The sequence below is a fragment of the Wyeomyia smithii genome, chromosome 1, assembly GCF_029784165.1.
Source record: "Wyeomyia smithii strain HCP4-BCI-WySm-NY-G18 chromosome 1, ASM2978416v1, whole genome shotgun sequence".
In the NCBI taxonomy this organism is placed as follows: Eukaryota; Metazoa; Arthropoda; class Insecta; order Diptera; family Culicidae; genus Wyeomyia; species Wyeomyia smithii.
The window spans coordinates 7678229-7700121 of record NC_073694.1 but is presented as its reverse complement, the minus strand read 5'-3'; the positions used below and the strand labels follow the sequence as shown (position 1 = coordinate 7700121).

Genomic DNA, 21893 nt, shown 5'->3' with positions numbered 1-21893 from the left:
GCCTTTACATTCTGCACGAAGGCACAACATCTTTAGAAAGACGATGATCTTTAGAGGTTAGGTGAGTACTATGCGCTTGTGCACTCAAACTCTCCTGTAAATCAGAAAGGTTAGATATCACTTAAATCGTAATTAGAAACTTACTTAGAATTTTCTGAATAGTTCACGATTTTGAAAGTACCGACAACACGCGAGTTATATCTGGAATTTTTTTTCAAGCTGCTGAATCATTACTTTGCCTGCATTTTTAGAACTGATTGCTTGAACTTTGACTTACTAAATGGTCTGACTGACCACGTGATTCAGAAGTCGTGTTAAGGCGTACGAGCTGCGTCCTTACTATACCGGGAAACAATGATATCTCCCAAAACATTGACCTAACTGAAAACGAAATACTGAAATTCGGTTATCGAAAGAACAAAATTCTTCAACTGAGAATCAGAAGAACCGGAAGCCAACATTTTTTAAAAGACAAAGAAAGTGTGACTGAAATGCTAGAAACAAGGAAAGTGAGACACAATAGATCAAAAAGAAAGAATGCACAGAAGATTGAAAAGTTTTACCAGTAAGTTCGAAATAAACAGTTCTTTCCTACACCAGAAGAAAGTTAAAGAGGACAAAACTAATCTACAAACAGGTTTTTTTCTTTCCTCGAAATTCTACTTCACAAACATAAAACATAGAAACAGTTATTTTTTAGAAGTAATCTTCCTTCTACTCTCTATATTGTTGTTTTGTTGGCTTTACAAAATTCTTCCCTTTCTGCACTGCACTCTAGAGAGGGCGCCTATTATCAAAAAAAAAAAAACATTTGATTTCGGGTACGAATCTTTTGCTCCTAGAACTAAGAACTCGGTAGCGGTCGCGTGTTTCCACGTTCCGTGCTCGTATCGCGTCTCGTACTGGATTTACACAAACACACGCGTTAACTGTCTACACAAATTAGATACGAGGCGTCTCTTTCTATCAGAAGTCATAATCATAATCATAATATATTTCCAAGTATTTACAACACAGATAAACCAAAACGAATCAAGCGGGAATTGTCGGCCTAAACTAGAGTTTGCTTTTTCGTCACACGTTACCGCAAACATTCGTTGATTGGGGATTTGGGAAAGCTGGGATGAAATCAATGATTTTTGTTGCAAATATTTTTTTTTACACACGCACACAAGCGCACTCCGAGTGTTACTGTTTTTTTACTTTACGACTAAACTTACTACTACTGATACTACTTTATTACTAGGATTACGACTACCACTACTTTTACTACTACTACTACTACGAAACACTTGCCGCAGCTTTTCCATTTGATGAAAACGCTTTCCATTTCTTTTTTTTTATCTAACAAACGCCAAGCGGCGAGCCAACAGGAAGGGGAGGAGAGGAAAAACAATAAAACAAACAAAGTTAGGAAAGGTAGAAAAAGGCGGGATAGGAAACCTAAAAACTAAACAAAATTTAATAACTTAGACGCGATTAACGATTCGGATTTTTTTTCAGCTTAAACATAAAACAAAGATAAAGGTACTTGGTTTATACTATAGAGCGAGGAAGGAGAGGAAAGATAGGTTGAAACAAAGCTGTTGCTGCTGCTGCTGCTGCTGTCGAAATCACATCTGTCTTTTCGTCGGGTTTTGCTTCTTCGAGTTTATGCCTATAAAAGTGGATATATTGAGTGACAGAGTGGATATTCTCTAGTGGTTGCTAATGTGTATAAAGGTGTGTATCTCTAATCCTGACTCTCTATAATCTGGTGCAAATTCTACGAAATTCGGGATTTCAAGTCGGTTATGATTCAAGCTCGTATTTGCTGTTTTTTTTTCGCATTATAATAAGTGCTGAATGAGTATAAATACTGTATACTTGTTTGTTTGTTTGTTTTCTTGTATAAAGTTACTTGAAAAAGGTCTCACTCGTTTTGTTGCAATTTGCCATCCTGTGTGGAAAGTATGTTTCTAGCCGATTTTTGGTTTCTTTTTTATTCCTCTTAATTTTAGTTGGTCTGTTGGATTTGGATTAGTGGGCAAAGACGGCGACGAATTAAACGATCAACAAAGGTTCTCTAATTTGTTTCAAGGGTAAAATTGTAAAAAAAACTTCAAATCAATGCTTGCAGAAGGTTACCAGAAACCATCGTCTTTTCCCATTACAATTTATTTATTATCAATTGGAATGTTCTGCTCTGTTATACATCGACACTACAAAATAAACGTCCAAAAAAATAGCCGGAATCTGACGGCAATTTTAAACATAAAAGAAAGTAATCATAGAGAACATCGAATGGGACGGTCAAGTTGCAATCGTTAATCGCTCGATTAGAATAACACACCGCCTCTCTTCGTATACGAAAACAAACCGATCGTAATCCGAAATAGAGGGGGTGTGAGGGGGGAGAAAAGAATCACATTTTTACTGCGTAAGCATCACCGCGTCTAATCCAAATCCTTACAGCCCTTATCGTCACCACCGCAGATTGCCTGTTGCGGTACTATTGCCCCTGTTTGCTGCTGCTGCTGTTGCTGCTGCTGTGGGCACGGGGTCTTGCTGGAGTAGTAATCGTGCGTGCCTCCCACGGTGTGCCGCCGTCGAATGGAACGATTACCAAGCTGCCGTCGATGGCGACCAGCGGTTGGCTGCTGCTGCTGTGGCTGCTGCGGAGTGAGAATGATCTGCGGTCCCGTCAGGGACCCTGTTTGCTGCTGACCACAGCAACCGTCAATACCAACCGGACTCATCACCGTTTGGCTGACATCGTGGATCTGCCGCCGGCGGTTGATATTTTTGTCCGTTTTTTCATCCTTCGTAAGTGATAGTCTTGACCGGACGTTCAGACCGTTGTTGACGCTGACCGCATTGTTGTTGTTGTTATTGTTCGAATGCAAACTGTGCATATTGTTGTTGCAGCACTGATGCACGGGAATGGTCGCTCCCGGCGTTCCGGCGGTCGTTCCGGGAATGGTTGCCACTGCGTGGCCACAGCAACACTCGAGATTTTTGTGGTTTTTGTAGTTTAGCGAGAGGGACCGATTCAGGTTGAACTTCCGCTCGAGATTGTTTGCCTTTCGCTCCAGATTCGTTAGAATGCGGTTCATCTTTTTCAGGACTTCCGTATCTATCCGGTAGGCGGCGGCCGTAAGCTTCTCCCGTGGATTGCTCGTCGTTGAAGTGTCCGTATCATCGGAACTGATGGAAATGTTGTTCACCTTGTCCTCCTCGTCTTCACCGTACAGCAACACGTCCTCCGGTGGGGCGTGCGATTCGTTAACCAGCGTGACGCAGCTGTCGTTGGCACTGCCGTTGGCAGTCCCACCACCACTATCCAGAGATTTTTGCGACAGTTTCACCGATTCGTCTTGAAGATTACCATTGTGGTTGTTGTTATTGTTGTTTATATTATTATTCACCAGATTCCCGTTGCTGTTACTAACTTCCGTACATCGTGGAAAGTTACCTTCAAAAAAGGGTACCGAAATAGGATCAAAAACTTCGAAAAAAGCAAAGCTAATTTTACCATTACTGTTACTGTGCTGTCGGAGTGGTTTCGCCCGCGGCTGGATTAGCGGCCGTTCCGGGGACTCGTCCGCGTATGGAATGTTTTCACCGAGCGTTAAAGGTCGCGAATGCGAATGCACCGAGCGGCGCGTTGGCGTCTGGTTCGTGGATCCTGTGACGCCTCCACCGACGGTGCTGCCAGGGGTAGCAGCCGTGCTGTAGCAGCTGCTGCTATTATCCCCGTCGCTTTCCAGTGCGGTCGTGTCAGCCACGTCCCGATCGGAATCGATCGAAGAGGTACGCAGCGAGCGCAGTTTGTTGTCCAGTGTGATCGTGATCGTTTTGAGGGACATCGAACCTAGAAAAGCCGAAAGGCACTCATGTTAAAATCAATGATTTTTTATGAAGGAAAAGTTCAACTCGTCAGGCTGTTAGAGATCACAGATTGAGGGTTACAAACATGTCCCAAAATCATCGGGGGAAAATTAAAGTACACTTCACAGCTCTTGAGGTTTGCTTGTGTGTTCCTAAACAAATCAAACACTCGATTAGTATTAGTTAGGATTAGGGTAAGAAAAAAGAGGTTCGCAAAACGCTAGAAACAACAAACTCAGCTGAGCAGGAGGATTACACGGTAGATTTTATCGAGCGAAGAAGCACAGCGAAAGCTTCAAACTTCAACCGCTGCACACGTAATCTCAATGTACCTTTGGGGTTGAAGTCGATGGACCACCCCCTCTCTCTATCTCTCTCTTTCTATTCTTGTATCAGTGCTTTTTTTATAATAAGGAAAATGTCGAAACAAATCTTTCATCAGAATTTTCTTTCGCAGAAAGAAAACTGAGAAAAACTACACGCAGATCGGGATTCGGGAGCAAAATACCTCACGAATAATACCACGGGTAATATCTTCGAAATACTGAAATAAAACCGAAATCATTCCTCGATCTGACAAAACCCCTCCCCTCCCCACCCGGAACTCAACTCACCATTATCGGCAAATGCACTATCGTTCGAGTCCTCCTCCGAGGACCGATTTAATACTGACGAATTATCATCCTGACTCTGGCTGCTGTGGTGCCGGCTGGCACCGCTTCCACTTTCACTTCCCGCACCGGCGCTACCGCTGCCTCCTGTTGCATTCCCGTGCCGGTGGTAGTAATGATGATGGTGATGGTGATGCTGAAGAACTTGCTGCTCCTTGTGGCCTTCGTCCGAGGAGTGATGCACTACGCCTGTTGAAACGGGTGCCGGATCCGATTGGCTTCCATCGTGATTACCATTTCGGTTACTGGCGCCTACGGCGCTTGCACTGTTCGGATGGAGATAGCGATGATGCGGCTGTTGCGAGCTTCGCTCTTTCGATTCCGCTGACTACGTGGAGAGAAAGAAAAAACAGTCATCAAGTTGGTCAGAATTGAAACAGCTAAAGGATGGAAACTTACGGTCGTACTGTCCAATGACAGAGTGTCCGGTGTGGTCGAGGACATGGTACTTTTCCGCTGGGCCGTTCTTCGAATCTTTCTATTGGCCGCCTGCACGATCTGCGCCACAAAGTGGGAGCTACTTTCCTTTGATGATTCTTTGAAGGCTGCAACGGAGAGTGTTGATTAATAAGAAATGCATTTTTCAGGACTCAGCTAAAGCGAAACTTACGTTCAAGTTTAGAAACATTATCCAGCAACAGCGACGTTGACGGTACTTCCAAGCCAGAATCAACCACAGAAGCTGACTGTTTCTCCACCACAATCGGCAATAGATCGTCTTCGAAGAAGTATTGATACTAAAAAGAGAATAAATAGTTTAGCAAAGATTTGATTTCATTTTAATTTCAACAAATTATGTTTTCATTTTTGTTAAATTTTGTTCAATTCTTCTAAATCATCTCAAAATCTTCCCAATTTGATCTTTGATTATGAGTTCAACCAAGCCTGGGGGCTGCTGAAACCTCTGCCTGTTAAAACCAGGGAACTATAATTAGCGATGCTTGGCAGAAGGAGCGAGTGTCGGTATACTAGAGCAGTAAGCATAAAAAGGGAGAGTAAAATCATGGCTAAATTTAGGACAGTGGTGAGTATTGCTGATAGTAGAAGTGCGGAATACAGCAAACACCCGAGCAATGTCACTATAGATCAACGCGTTTGATCGCAATGCTTCAATTGAATGAGGAAAAACAAAATCGCAACCGTTGAGGTTCCTCAAGGGTTTCCTCCGGGATCGCTTGTTTCCATGACCAAGGATAATCATGCACAGTATGATCGAGGTAATAAGCTCTTCAGTAACAATTATTCAAAAAAAAAAAATATTTGAGGAGGTAGTTTATAAAACTACGACAGCCTGTCTTATACTAATGTATTAGCTGTAATAGGTTTGAGAATACACTCGATTGGGGTTAATCAATTTGATGGTGTGGAATTTCTGTTAAAATTCTCTTTCAACTCTCTATTTATTGAATGATTGGTAACCCTATAGAGAAGCATTGCATAAATGACTTAAAATCGTTCGAAAATAATAATGAAGGTTGCTACTACACAGTTTGGTGGTTGAGTGTCACTTCACCGTCAAAACAAAATAGCGTTTGTGGAACTGAGTGACGCTCGATGAAAATATTATGTACAATTTGAAATTTCAATTCGATGTAGAAACTTTTTTTTGTTATTAACATTACAAAGTATGCCTTCTTTCCCGATTTTTCCGGGAGCAGAAAAGCTTAAATGTTCGGCAGAACACTTCACTGAGCACTAGTGACACCGGAGGAAAGCTTGTTCAATTCCTCGTCATTGCGGATTGCCAAATGCTAGCAGTGTTCCCCACCAATTCCAACATTTCTGCAGCAAGATACTCCATATCAGCCGATAGGTGCTCCAGCACCAACGTGCGTAATTTCCATTACGCAGCAGACGACGAATTAGACCTACCGCAAAACGAAGCCCAGCACGAGATAAATGAGACTTTGCCTTTCTCTTGACTTGTTCTCCTTTTCCACGACCAGATAGTGTAACTTGCGAATTCGATTGCAATCTGAGTGACGATGACAAAACTGCTATCTTTATCATGAAACTGCTCACCCAACCTAGTGAGATTTTATCAAAAGTTGTAAAACAGCGTGAGTGGAACTGCATTCTGCTTCGAAAAAGAAAATTGTATCAAAAACAGCTCTTTTTATCACTATTGGCAACGTTTTGGCAGAAAAATAATAACTACTTCAATTGAATAATTTTGAGGCGCTAAAAAGTGTCATTGGTGAGTTAGAGTAGGGACACCACCAACTTTGTAGCAATTTAGCGCTGTGGAAGGTGATCCCCAAACACCAGTGCGATCGGTCAGTTTTCTTCGCTGATCCGTCCGCTATGGAAGGCGGTAATCGAATCAGCGGGAGTTGCGGCAAAAACCATACAGACGTAGTATGACTTGTCGCAGCAATGCATGCTACTGGTCGTTGCATTTTTCAGTAAATCATCCTCTTGCAACAGCTCCTGATATTTGGTCTCGTTTTAAACTCTCACAGGTCGAATATGCATTTGACAAGGCTCTACATTTTTCAGTAGTACAATAATTAGTATCACAAAATCACAGTCCAAAATCCACATTTTGGCGGACGCACAGCTAATTTTTCAATGGATTGCTGTAAAACTGCAGAAAATCCTTTAGAAATTGAATGAGTTTTAAGCAATAAAAAATGGACAGTTTTCATGACGCTCTCAATGTTTTTCGGTTTTTCAATTTACTCCCCTATAATGTTGCCGTAAGACGTAAATCTACGTTGAAGAATCGACAAAAAGGGAAAAGTCATAAAAAAAAGTTGTTGGTGATTTAAATTATAAATTTTAGCAATTTAACTCAACCAATATTATGTGTGGTTGTGTTGTTGAACTCGAAAGTTTTCAACAGATTTTCAAAACGGTTCATATTAAATTTAGTCACTCCTAAACAAAATTATCGAAGCCTTTTTGTATTCATTATAAAGGTAACTTTTGAAACATTGACTTTCTGATGGTTGAATCATTTTTGAGACACTTTGGCAAATCTTTTTGAGACAATTTCGAGACTGATTTAGACCTTTGCAGAAATATTCTTATAGAATCTTTTGTAAATTATTTGAGCTTTTTCTGTAATTTTTTTTAAACATCATAAAGCATTTTAAGGTAAACTCGGGTTAATTTTGAGATTTTTAGGGATATTTCGATGCATTTTTATACTATTTTATATTGTCGTCTAATTCCAAAGCATTTCCTGCGTTGGATTTACTGATACACTTTTCCAATGTTTTTTTTTTTTCACATAACGAAACAAGTTTTAATTTTTTGATCCCATATGAAACAACATAAAAACATTCGAAACAGTTCAAAAACAAGACTGCTGTTAGGGTTTGTTGTTATAATTCTGTGAAATTTTTAGAAGCCTTATCGAGACTTTTTTGTGGCGTTTTTGAATTTGAAACATATTTGTGACATTTGTGGAACATCTTTTAAACGTTTTTGTAACGACTTGAAAATGAGTTTGAGCTATTTTTGTGATATTTCTGAAACATGCTTTTGAAACACTCTTTAACGTTTTTTGGTATATTTCTGGAACGTTTTTGAACGTTTGTGTTTGAATGATTTTGATAATTCTGACATAAGTTTGTGATATTCTTGAAACATATTTATAACGTTTTTGGAACATGTTTGTGATATTTTTAAACATCTTTGTGATATATATGTACTTGGTTTAGAACATGTTTCTGACTTTTTTGTAACGCCTATCTCTTTTGATACATCTCTGTCATTATTTTGGAACATGGTTGTGAACTTTAAACATGTTTGTGTTATTTTTTATTTGAATTTTGAAAAAGATATTGATTTCGTGACGCTTTCGAAAGATTTTCGTGACGTTTTATAACATTTATTTTGTAACGTAAATGAAGCCGTTTCGAGACTTTTTTGTGAAATTTTTAAAACATTTTTGTGGCGATTTTTAAACACGTTTGTTACATTTGTGAATCATTTTTGAGATGTTTTTGTAGCATTTTTGAAACACTGTTTGAATTATTTTCGTGACGCTTTTATCAGGTTATGATTTACAAACGTAATTGTGACGATTTTGAAACATATTTGCGACGTTTCTGGAACATGTTTTCAAACTATGTTTTTACGGTTTTTGGAATATTTTTGCAACGTTTGTGACGGGTTTGAAACACGCTTTTGACATTTTTGAAACATGTTCTCAACGTTTTTTTAAAACTGTGTGTAATGTTTTCGAAACATGTTCGTGACGTTTCTGAAAAATCTTTGTGACGTTTTTGAAACATATAGGTGTATTTTTGGAACATATTTCAGACTGTATTGTAACGTCTATCTTCTCTGATACTTGTTTGTAATTATTTTAGAACACGGTTGAGAATTGTGAACATGTTTGGGACTTTTCAGAAAAATACTTGAGGCGTCTTTGGAACATTTTCTTGACGATTTTGAACCATATTTGTGACGTTTTCAAAACATTCATTCTGTGATGTTACTAAAATATGTTTGTGATGCTTGTGAAACATTATTGTGACGAATTCTAAACAGTAGTATTTTTTGTGACGCTTATGGAACAGGCTTTGCTTTGCTTATGTGCTGTTTTTGAAAAATGTTTTTTTTTTCAATAATTTATATAATACTTTAGGGTTGATTTTCTCATACATTTTTCCAATATTATTTTTTGTTTACATAAAATTTATCTGCAAGCGGTACAACACAAATCAATGTTTTACGGAGCCAGCTAAAATAATTTCTTGAACAACATCAAAACATTTGAAACAGCTTTTAAGCAAGGCGCTGATATTTTCAAAACATTTTTCAGACATTTTCGAGACTCATTTTAGGCTTTGCCCATATAATTCTGTGAAGTTTTTGGAAGTCGTTTTGAAACTTTTTTGTGGTATTCTTTAAACAATGTTGGGGCGATTTTGAAACATGTTTGTGACACAATCTCGTGACACTTTTTCAAACATTTTCATGACGCTTTTATATGTTTATGACGTTTGTAAAACGTTATTGTGACGATTTTGGAACATATTTTTAGTATTTTTGCGACCTTTTTGGAATATGTTTTTATACCATGTTTCAACGGTTTTAGAATGTTTTTGGAACGTTTGTGACGAATTTCAAACATGCCCGTTTTTGTGACGGTTTTGAAATGAGTTAAAAATTTTATGTGATGTTTCTGGAACATGCTTTTGAAACATTTTTGACGTGGTATATTTTTGAGGCGTTTTTTAACGTTTGTGACAAATTTGAAACATTTTTTAACAATACGTTTGTGATATTTTAGAAACATGTTTGTGATATTTTTTTAAACATCTTTGTGACGTTTTTGAAACATAACTGTACTTGTTTTAGAACATATTTCTGACTTATTTGTAACGCTTATCTTTTTTGAAACATGTTTGTAGTTATTTTTGATTTTGGTTGTGAATTTTAAAAATGTTTGTGATATTTTGATGATTTAGATGTTGATGCTTTGTATGTTTATGACGTTTGTAAAACGTTATTGTGACGATTTTGAAACATATTTCCAGTAGTTTGTGCAACGTTTCTGTAACATGTTTTCAAGCCATGTTCCAAAACGGCTTCGGAATATTTTTGGAACGTTTGTGACGAATTTGAAATATGCTTTTGCTCAGACGGATGTCACTGACTTGACAGCTGTCTTCGATAAACTAAACCATCGCATAGCCGTCGCAGGGATTGACAATCTTTGAATACTATTATGGTTTCAATCGTACCTTACCGGTCGCCGTCTAACCGTTGCTAATACTGCTGGGTTGTTTGGACCCCTCAATTACAGCAATGGCGTGGAAAGAATAGAACCAGTTCAACGGCGCTTCTAGAGATTTGCTTTTCGTAAACTGCCATGGACGGATCACTTCCGTCTACCAAGCCATGGAAGTCGCTGCTTAATAATACGTTTGGAGCCTCTGTCTGTCCGTGGAGACACGGCTAGGGCATTGTTTACCACAGAGCTTCTGCAAGGCCGCCTCGTTCTCTTAGAGCAGGTGAATATTAACGTGCAACTTCGCGCCCTGCGAAACCATTCGATGCTACGATTGCCTGCTCGACAAACTAACTACACCATTTTTGGCGCAATAGTTGGTCTCAAAAAATTATCCAACACAGTATCTACTCTATTAGACTTTAATGAATCGTAGGCGGTATCGTTTATTTTGTTTAAGATCTGACTAGTTCAAGTATTTCTATTGTCAGCTCTAAGTTACACTATTGCACAAGCACCCAGATTTATGTTTTGGTATTTTTTCTTATAACTTGACGTAATTACCTTTACTTTGACCCAAAAAGATCGAAAATCGATCAACTGGTTCAAAAGTAATGAATTTTTTTAAAATTAAATACATCGAACACAGTCTTTTTTATGGTCACCCTATTTCGAAGTTGGTCACGCAAAGTGCTTCAGTTGTGCTCAAAATCGCAGGGATGCATCTATGTTGAAAATAATCAAACCCGTATTGTTTCGTTGGGTTGTTAAGGGGACCAGCTCCGAAATAGGGTGACCATAAAAACGGCTATATTTGATGTATTTTATTTAAAAACATTCATAACTTTTAAAACCAGTTGATCGATGTTCGATCTTTTTGGGTCAAATTAAAGGTAATTACGTCTAGTTATAATAAAAAATACCAAAACATAAATCTTGGTGCTTTTATATGCATAATGTATAAAATTATTGAAATTTTCGTCTTGTTTTTTAATTGAATTTACTCAAATTTAAAAAATAACATATCTCTAGAAGTTCCTCCATTTATAGAGTCAAGCATGCCCTTCAAAATGAGACCAAGAGATATTTTTTATGTTTGCCCCAAAATGAATGACATACAAATGAAAAACGCATGTTTTTTGATGAAAAACACCAACAACTTTGAGTAGAATAGAGATATTTACGATAACAGAATTGCAAATTGCTTCTCTTAAAAAGCTTTAAAAGTCGTTCAAAGGCAGTTTAAGGGTGAAACTTGAAATGAAGAAGTTAGAGCGCAAAATATGTTTTTTTCAATATAAATCGGTTGTTTTCAAGGATAGAAAAAAACTTTGTTTTACAAAGTTACTTCAAATTATTGAAGCTATAACATTGTAGAACAATTTTTTCTTCTATCTTCAAAGATAAAAGAGTTAGATAGTTGATTGCTTCGAAAATTTTGGTCACCCTAATTTTTGATAATTTTTCAATAAGCGCATTATCATATGTAACAACTTTGTAGAAGAAAGTTTTTCTCTAAAACATTGCTATAGAGCTCTAGACCCAAATTTCCCCCTAAATTTGGTTTCTGGACCATTGTGCATTGGGGCACCTGTTTGCCTGTTGGTGAATAGATAAAATAAAATAAAAATAGAAATGCCTTTGACCTTTTTGAAACATGTTTTTAACATTTTTTAAATATGCTTCCAACGTTTTTGAAACATCCTTGTGACGTTTTTGAAACATACACGTCTGTTTTTGGAAAACTCATAACTTTTTTGTAACATCTAACTTTTTTGAAACCTATTTGTAATTTTTTGGAACAATGTTTTAACGTTTTTGAATTGCTATTGTAAGGGATTTTAAAACGTGTTTGTAGTATATTTTGTTAAATTTCTGAAACAAGTTTTTACAACATTTTTTGACGTTCTAGAAATATTTTTGGAACGTTTTGAAATGTTTGTGACAAATTTGAAGCATGCCTATGACGTTTTTGAAACATGTTTCTGACAATTCTAAATATGTTTGTGATGTTTTTCAAGCACGCTTGTAACATTTTCGAAGTTCCTTTCTGACGTCTTCAAATCATATATGTGCTGCTTATGGAACATGTTACTGACTTTTTTGTAACGTCTATCTTTTTTGATACATGTTTGTAATTATTCTGGAACATGGTTGCGGATTTTTTGTGACACTTAAGAAATTTTTTTGAGACATTTTCGAAACATCTCCGTGGCGCTATTGTAACATTTACGTGACGCTTTCGAACCATGTTTGTGACGTTTCTCAACCATTTATTCTGTGACGTTATTTAAATATGTTTATGACGTTTGTGAAATGTTATTGTGACGATTTTGAAACGTATGTTGCAGTGATGTTTTTAAAACATGCTTTTGATATTTCTTAAACTTGTTTGTGACGTTATTTTGTGACATTTTTGAAACATTTTTGTAATGTTATTAAAACATGCTGGTGGCGATTTTGAAACATGATTGTAACGTTTTCGGAACATATTCTTGACGCCGATTTGGTAAAATTGTGGAAAGGCGGCAATCAACACACTTCTAGCTAAAGGAAAAAGTGTTACGGAAGCATCGGTGTCTTGTTATGCAGTCTTCCGGGGCACTCCACTATCGGCCATGTAGCAACGACGCAATCCTATTTTGTCGGGGTTTTCTTGTTTGTATTCAGAACTTTGCTGATAGTCTAACTATCTCCAAATTGATTAAGGCCATTACACACTTTCCTTGGGAATTATTATCAGTACAACCAAAACAAAAGCGTTCAGAATTTGTATTACGAGAGGACATTGCATTTGTGTCCCAGTTATGCCGGGTATCAATTTGAACTTGGCGGATTTGTTTCTCAGAGATATATATTTTTCAATCTAAATCATCGGATTTAAGTTTTATCATGTATCTTTTTCGGCTTATTTCCATAGTTTGTAACAATTTTGTTTAATTTTTGTTTCTCGAGTTTGTAGACAATAATTTTCCATTTCAAATACGTACACCAAAGTCAATTTTCAAGCGATTTTTCACCCGCTTTTTAATTCGGATTTTGGAGTTTATGTGATCAATTACGCAAATTTTTCTAAAAAAGCTGGTTTTACTTAGTATTTTCTAATGATTTTTATAGTGTAGAATTGTACTTGCCGTGTGTCGTTCAATGCATGCAATGTGGTAATAGTACTAAACAGAACTTTTGGTATAATAATAAGCATACCTTCCCAATTGCAAAGCACAGAAAAAAATAACTGAAAATCAATTAGAAAAGGCTGTTCAATCACGAGCTCGCTTTCTATTCCTGGTGATTATTCTAGAGCTATGTTGTGAAAGGCTCCACTTTTTTTGCAAGTTCTTTCAGTTCATTCCAGTTTCCCAATACGAATGTGTGAAAAAATCAATAATATAACACGTATTGTGTTGTGTTGCGGCTTGGGAGAAAGAAAATCAATTTGTTCTCGTGTCGGATGGGAGCAGATACTAACAGTGCAACTGTTACGTGTTGCATATTGCCGATGTGCGACTGGATGAAAATTCTGTTCGTGCTGACTTTTATTGGTGGTAACCAGATTCACTACTGTTGGCAAAACGTGCCGAAGGTTTTTGTATGGAATCGGATTATTTTTGTGTACATAGTTGGTTATGCACAGTATCATCGAGTAGTGGTCAACATGATTCAGCGAGTCTGATCACAGTTTCAGTTTAATAAAAATAATTAACTAAACTCTTCCAAATATTCATGTATTTGGACCGGGAATTGCAAATTTCATTCAGTTTGCGCATTAATACGTCATAATCAGATCGCGTACGATATCCCCACTGATATAATTATATAACTGAAGAGGAGTCTGAAAAATGGTGTTTTACAGAATGGTAGGACTACGCCTATAATGTGGTCGAGCCTTTGATACCACCCTCCTACTATTTGCACTTTTTATTTTTCTGATATTTTCGACTTCTCTCTAATTTTTAATATTTCCTTACAACTTTTTTTTTTATTAATTCCAATTATTCCACTATTTTTTAAACATGATTTTAGAGATTTTTGTATTTTTGGCATTTTTAGCAATTTTTAGTAATTTGAAGGTTTTTTATTTTGGGTTGACTGAATGGAAGGTTTTAAAAGCTAATAGCTTTTATACGATTTTCCCAAATTCAATGATTAATATGTTGTAAGCTAATAAATATATAAAAGATTTTTATAAAATGATAATCATCACCATTTTTGTATTACATGGTGAAAATAAGGGAAAAGTCCACATATATTTTCCATACAATTGGCTCATTTCCCTAACACAGACATCAAAAAGATAGACGAATTGATTCCACGCGATTCGGTTCGGTCATTGGATAGCAATGTCAGCCAGTAAGTAGGTATCGCATTAGAGTAGTGTTTTGATTGCTGTTCTTCTTCGTAATGAATAGTTAATTGGAAAAGTTCTCATAGCAAGAAAGTTAATTTCACATCAGTCGACGGTATATAATGTTTGCGTTGTGTGAAACTTTTGCGTCTTTCTATTTAAATTACTAAACCAGTTCCCCAACATTCCTACATTGTCCACTTTCGGACAATTTTCCACATTTTAATACTTTTGAAATGTTTTCAAAACTTTCGTCTTTCGTCTTATTCATCAAGACATTTTTCCAAAATTTGGATAATTGTTGAATTTTTGAATATTCTACATTTTATATTTTTTCAATTTTTTTAAAATTTAATAATAATTCTTTTAGTTTTTAACATATCGTAATATATTTTTAACATTTGGCATTAAAATATTTCTGAATTTTACGACTTCTCCGTCACTTTTTCGAAATTTTGATGTTTTCAGACATCTTAATAATTTTAATTTGTAACATTTGAAATTCATTATTGAATTTGTTGTTTATAGAAAATGCATCATTTAAAATTTTTGAATTGAGTTATTGAAAAGTTTGTAGTATGAAATGATTCATATTTTCGACTGATTGGCTTCTTCAAGTATTTTAGAAGTGCACATATTTAGCAATGGCTTTCAGAATTGTATGGTTGTAATGATTAAATCGTTTGATTCTTCAGATTTCGAACTTCTTTGGTTTTAAGAATGTCAGATTCTATACAGATAGTATACAACTTTCAGATTTAAAAGTTCAAGATATTCCTAGTTGTGAGATTAGGAACATTTTTGAATTCCTGTATTTGCAGTTATTTTAAAAAAACTTCTTCTTCTCGTGAAAATTTCTGAATGATGGAGATTCTCTATTCCAAGCATTCTAAATTATTTGGATTCTTTGTTGTTGAGATGTATTAATTCTATGTTAAACTCAAAAAAGCGGTACTCACGTGATTGATCAGCACCTCCACAATCTGACACTGGTGCTTCATATCCTTAACGGCCGTCTCCAGCGATTCGTTAGCCGACCTTACAACGGACGGCCCAAACACGATAGCCAAATTACGGGGATCCATCAAATTCACCAGAGCATTAGTACTAACGGCATGCAAATGCCGCATCAGATGTTTCAGCGTTTCGTAGTTGTACGTCGGAATGCGCTTCAGTAGCTGCTTCAGTTCGATCAGTCGTGCCTGGCCGGACAGTTTGTCGGCACAGATAAAGCTATGGTACAGTTCGTTCGGTAGCAGCGGTTCCGGCAGGTTACGGATGAAGGATTTTAGCAGCGAGGATACGACGTTGACATCCTCCCATTTGGGGTCTTTCAGAGTGACTTCATCCATCCCACGGTTAACCTGTTCGGTTAGCTGAGATATTGCTGCTGTGTTACCCGGTATCCGGTAGATTCCGGTCACCCCGAGACCTCTCGTTTCGACGATTCCCGTGCACTTGGCTAGCAGCAGTGGAACGTAGGGATTTTCGTCCGACGGTGGACACAGTGGGAGGGGAACGTTAATGGATGCTCCATCCGGGAGCAGCATTTCCGCATGTTGGGCTCCTGGGGAGCCCGGCTGGCCTTGCATCTTGCGAAACTGCCGGGCGACGATTCCTTTCCAGGTTTTAGACTTTGGAGAACCGGTTTCCTTGTCGGAACTGTCCTTACCGCTGTGGTGGGAATGATTGTTGTTGGCGTTGGCTATCGCCGCAGGCGTTAGCACCGCGGCCGAATTTTGCTGCGGTGTTTTACGGCTTTTGTTGACCGGTGACTGACCGGACGGAGATCGGGACCCGAGGGCGTACTTGCGGTGGGATTTTGCCGGCAGCACCGGTGAGAACTCGTCGGTACTGGCCGTTGATTGCACACTCGTCTGGGCAGCCACCCGCTGCGGTTCGGCCTGTTGACCACCCAAGCTGTTGACGTAATCCTGCAAGAGAAGTGGAAAGTTAGTGTGCGAAGGTCGTAGATAAACAGTGCTACAAGACAAACAATCGTTCGCCGCACGGAACGGGTAACAATTTGACCAATCTCGCGCTGGATGTTTTCCTGCTCGTGGCTTATGCGGATTAGGTTGTAAGTGCCATCACCCTGCGGTTGATAGTAGACTACTATTATGGGAGCCGTCAGAATCATATCCATTGAACGAAACACACGCGAAATAGTTTTTTGCAAGCTAAGAGAGCAGATGGCCACTTGACACGTTCTACTGCGACTTACAGCAGCGTCAGACTGGAACCGACTTTTCAACAGAAATCCTAATAAATGTTATTGACGAATTTTACACAAAACTTTGCCCCTCCGAAAGGCGCAAAACGATGTTCATTGACGTCGTCTCGAAGTCAGATAAGAATGGGGATTGCTATCAGTAAACATCCATCCGCTGACTTGATTGTTTTGTTTTTTTTTTTCTCCTATTATTTTTAGTGCGAGATTGGCCCTCTGTTATCAGATAAAAACTGCGCGCCCGATACTTACACTGCTGTTCAAGTACTGACTGCTTCGGCAGACGGTCCTCAGCGAGTCCATCCACAGTCGCATATCGTTGTGGGAGTCGGCCTGCAGCAGCAGCTCTCGTTCGTAGCCCTTGTACAGTGAGGTGGCTCCCGAGGAGGATGCCGACGAGGGTCCGGTGTGTGCCAAGCCCACAAGTCCGCCGGCAGCCGACTGGGTGTGATGCAGCGCCAGATGTTGGTGGGACTGGGCACTCATCGGCTGCTGCTGCTGCTGATGGTAGGACTGCTGGTGGTAAGGCGACACCGTTGTCAGCTTGAAGACATTCTTCCGCTTGGTGTAGTTGCCTTCGGCCACGTGGAAGTTGGTGAGATCGATTATTCCTGCCGGTTCCGGGCTCTGTTGTGAAAATAAATTAAAATACAGATGTTTAAAATTTGGTATGAAAGAGAGCTTTGACAATCGATTCTTAGAACGATATTAACCCAAGATCCGGTGGAGTTCCAGCGGCGCAGGCGGAACTTTTTGAACCCGTGCGAGACCTTGACCCAGTTGAATAGGCGGCCGCTTTGGGCGTGCCGTACGGCTGCATATTCCGGATCGTTATAGTAGGAGAGCTTTCGCTCTAGGCTTTGGTGGTGGTTCATTTCGTTTTTTTTTTTTTCTCTAAGAAAATCACACTATTTTTTGGTAACTCGATAACTCCTTGGTAGGTTAATGTTTCACTTTGTGAAAGTCACTTTTCCTCTCGAATTGGAGAGTTTCATCGAGGGTTGAGAGTATCTAAACCTGTTCATTTTCGTTTATCACATTTTTTCTGCGTCTATTTGAAAGTAATTGATGATTGTAGTACCGAAAATCAAAATAACATCATTCAAAAATATATAAATAGAAAGACCTAATATTCTTGATGGAAACTAACGTGAAAACACGTGAACACTCGAAAGACAACAAAGTTTACTAGACTTTAAAACTCGAACTCGTTGAAGGTTGGCACCACAAGAGTCACAAGTTTGGAATTTTATAAAACAGTTCTAAGTTACTCTCGGGCAGAAAATATGGTTCAGAGGCATTGAAAATTTCAATATGAATCAATCTGGTTGATCGACAGAATTATATACCTAGTAAACTGGATATGCACTCTATGATGGGCTATACAAGAGCCTGTTTCTGCTCAAACCGATCATTTTACTAGCAGATGGCGAAGAGGACGGTCTTAAGAAAGTAGCAGCGGGTATCAGCGGGTACTAGCAGCAATAGCTGTACTTCCTCTATTAAAATGCTACCTTTGTGCGATAGCGGTAGCATCAGCAGTAGGTACATTGGTTCCCCCAATGGAAAGCTGCCGTTTCAACGTGACTTATTGTACTTTTGAAAGCAACCCAAATACTTCAGACTAAATATTCTCGGGTAGCTGCTGCTAGCAGCGTCAGCGATAGAGGTGGAGTGGCACCCTCTTCACACTGTTTCGACAACACACGAACGTTGTTGGGATGCTGGTAATCATAACTTGCCGGCTGTATCTAGTTCTCAGTGTGAAAACAGACTTGCACTTCGTTATTGAGATTTATTAATATTATTTGAATCAAATGTTTCATTAAACAGATGTTTCGATGCCTTTGTCATACGCAAATGCACCATAATTCCCGCTGTCGTCGGGGTAGCACTGCAATCAGCTTCGTATCTGATTTTGAATTGAGCAACAAACTGTCCTTTTAAGGACAACCAAACAAGTCAATTGCAGATTTAATATTTTTTTCGTTATGCGCTGGAATTAAAAGTCAAACTTGTTAGCATCGCACAGTGTTTCTGTTCAGTGTTGTCCTTCACTTTAACTACTTTTTTGCAATAAATTTTAACAATATTCAAAACAAACAATGTAACAAACAACCTTATGTAGTTCTACGTCAACCTTGCGGTCGTGGTTTTACATACAATCCACCTATTTTTTCTTTATCATTCTAGATATTCTCTTCATTCATTATTTTGCCTATCGCTCCAGATAATTTTTATTTAGTTATTTTTCGATTTCGTGTTTCTTAAGCTTCGCGTTTCCAGTAAATTTGTCATTTCAAATTTTTGTACTGTCATATGTTTTAACTTTTTTTTCCTGTATGAGCTTCCTCACTGCGACCAGAATCGTAGATCTATTGCGAGATATGACCGGGTGTCTGCTGTATCCCGCACTTCTGTTAACAGCAATACCTCTATTGAGAAGTGGCATGCTTATTATTATTGTTCATCAGTTCTTGTGTGTAATGTGCTACTCTATCTTTACACGCTTACTGTTCTACTATACCGATATTCGTTCCTCTTGCCAAATATCACCGATATTGTTTGTTAAGTCCTTTTTGACATCGGATGGCCTGATTCTACTAAGATTCGAACCCACGACCATCCGCTTGACGAAGCGGACTCTGTAACCTTGCGGCTACGCAGCTGTTTTAACTTAGGCGGTTTTTTATTTGCTACTGGTTTTTTTTTTTCGAATTTTTACTGTGTTCTGTTTTATATGCATTTCGGTATTTTTTGCATGTTTGTGTTGTAGTACTCTGTATTTTGTACTGTCTATTTAAGCTTTTGTTTATTCTTACTGTTTTTCTGTTGTTGTAAGAATTTCCCTTTTTTTCGTTGTTGATTTTATCCAAGATTGTTTATTTGTCTTTTGTTCTTATTTTTTTATCTCATTCACATTAGTTTTTAGTCCAGTTTTACAACCTCCTATATGAAGTTCTGTTTTTTAAACCCTCTCAGGTTTATGTTTTTTTTAAGTTGCTTTGTCATTTTGTTTATTTGTTTTCTCGACTCTTTCTTTTAAGATTGCTATCTATTCTATTTTTGTCATGCTACTGTTTTTTTTTTATAGTATATTTGTTCGTTTATTTTTTTATCTCATGTAATTTAGTTTTTATTCACGTTTCTCATATTTATATTATTTGATAGACTTTCAGCTTTGTAATTTTCTTGTTTATTTTGTCATTTCGTTGTCATTACTTCAAATTTTTTTTTGAATTTTCAGTTTTTAATATGTTTACCTTTCTTTCATTTCCATAATCCTTAGTTTTTTCTTATATGTTTTCATGTTTTTCATTTTAGTTTTGCAGTTTTTCTTACTTGTTCATTTTCATTTTAATGTTTCTTTAACTGATTGTTTTCTGCTTGACTATGACCTATTTCAAGCTTTCATGGTTCAGTAAAGTAAGCAATACAGTCATACCTCGATATAACGTAACTCGATATAACGTAACTTTTACTTAGATATAACGTAACTTTGAAAATGTATTGAAATTGAAAATAAATGATACAGCAACTGTTTTCGGGGTATAAATTGCTTCAAAAAAATGTTTCTAGTAAGTTATAAAATTAATTAAACTAATGCGAAAATTGTCCTAAATGGGCATAAGAAAGATCTAAAAATACTAATAGGTGTTGGGAAATAGGTTTTCACGCATCCTTCAGTAACAATTCACAGTCTTGCAACAATTAGAAAAAAAATTTTTTTTTGCTTGTTGAAATTTTTTCTAAATGCGCATAAAAAAGGTTAAAAAATACTGATAGGTGATGGGAAATTGGTTTTCGCGCATCTTTGAGTAACCATCAACAGTCTTGCATCAATAAAAAAAATTTTTTTGCTTGTTGAAAATTGTACTAAATGGGTATAAGAATGGTTTAAAATTACTGATAGGTGATGGGAAATAGGTTTTCACGCATCTTCGAGTAATCTGTGTATCAATTGAAAAAATTTTTTTTTTGCTTCTGAAAATATTTCTAAATGGGCATAAAAAAGGTTTAAAAATACTGATAGGTGATGGAAAATGGGTTTTCACGCATATTTGAGTAACCATTAACATTCTTGCATAAATTTAAAAATTTTTTTTTTTTGTGCTTCGATATAACGTAACTCGATATAACGTAACGAAAATAAAAATAAAGTTGCCCTATATCGAGGTATGACTGTATTTTTGTTTTACATACTTGCTTTTTGTTTTTCAATTATTTTTCTTCTTAAGTTTGGTTGTTATTGCTATTTCGGTTTTTTATTTATGCTCTCAGCTAATTCGTTAATTTTGCTTATTTCTGTTTTATCTTCTCATCAGATTTTTCTCTTAGTCAGATTTCGTTTCTACCATTTCACTCTTTTATTGCCATTTGGTTTTCATTATTTACTCATTATGCTTTTGAGTTTCATCAGTAAAATACTTCTTTTTAGAACATCGTTTTTACTTTATTAGTATTAACATTTTCATTTTGTCTGCAACTGTTTGTTTTCTGCTTGACTTTTTACTATTGCAAACTAATTGTCTATTTTACTTTGGCAGCTTTCTTTATTTTTTTGTGTAATGTTTTTAATTCAATTTTCGTTCCTTTTTTCTCTTTCTCTCTGTTCTAATTTTTTTGCATTGTTTGTTTCCTCTTAGTTTTGTTTGTGTTTTTTTTTTATTTTTATTTTTGGCTTTTATTCATACCTTCAACTAGCTTATTGGTTTTGCTAATTTTTAGTGTTTATTGACTGCATTTTTGTTCATTTATTTTTTCATCAGATTTTTGTTGTTTTTTATGCTTTTGAGTTTTATCAGTTAAACACACTAAGGCATTTTTTGGGAATGCGTTCCAAATTTGTATGGGCCCGCGTACAAAAAAAATTTTTTTTAAGTTGAAAATATGACGAAATAAGCTATCCTAAAATGTTTGAACCTCGATTGAATAAAATGATCAATCTAGAGACCAAAATGCAATATTTTAAATTTTAAAATCCCAAAACCAAAAAGTTTTGATTTTTTTAAACTGATTACTTTTGGTCTGAAACGGAAAACGTTATTGAAATGAGGTCGATATGTTGTACCGTTTTTGAGTATTGAT

General features: G+C 37.0%; 1 protein-coding gene across 7 annotated transcripts in view; it reads right to left on the bottom strand.

Annotated features, from left to right (window-relative positions):
* Positions 1–689: 689 nt before the first annotated feature.
* LOC129718254 (uncharacterized) overlaps positions 690–21893 on the bottom strand; it is a 405435-nt gene continuing 384231 nt past the window's right edge. For all 7 annotated transcript variants that reach the window (XM_055668843.1, XM_055668845.1, XM_055668840.1 and 4 more), the window contains 7 exons: positions 17058–17432; positions 15535–16509; positions 5152–5278; positions 4941–5086; positions 4485–4869; positions 3515–3853; positions 690–3454 (listed from right to left, as the gene is read on the bottom strand). In XM_055668843.1, the coding sequence (XP_055524818.1) occupies positions 2436–3454; positions 3515–3853; positions 4485–4869; positions 4941–5086; positions 5152–5278; positions 15535–16509; positions 17058–17432 (3366 nt within the window). In that variant the 3' untranslated portion in view covers positions 690–2435. The remainder of the gene's footprint in view (positions 3455–3514; positions 3854–4484; positions 4870–4940; positions 5087–5151; positions 5279–15534; positions 16510–17057; positions 17433–21893) is intronic.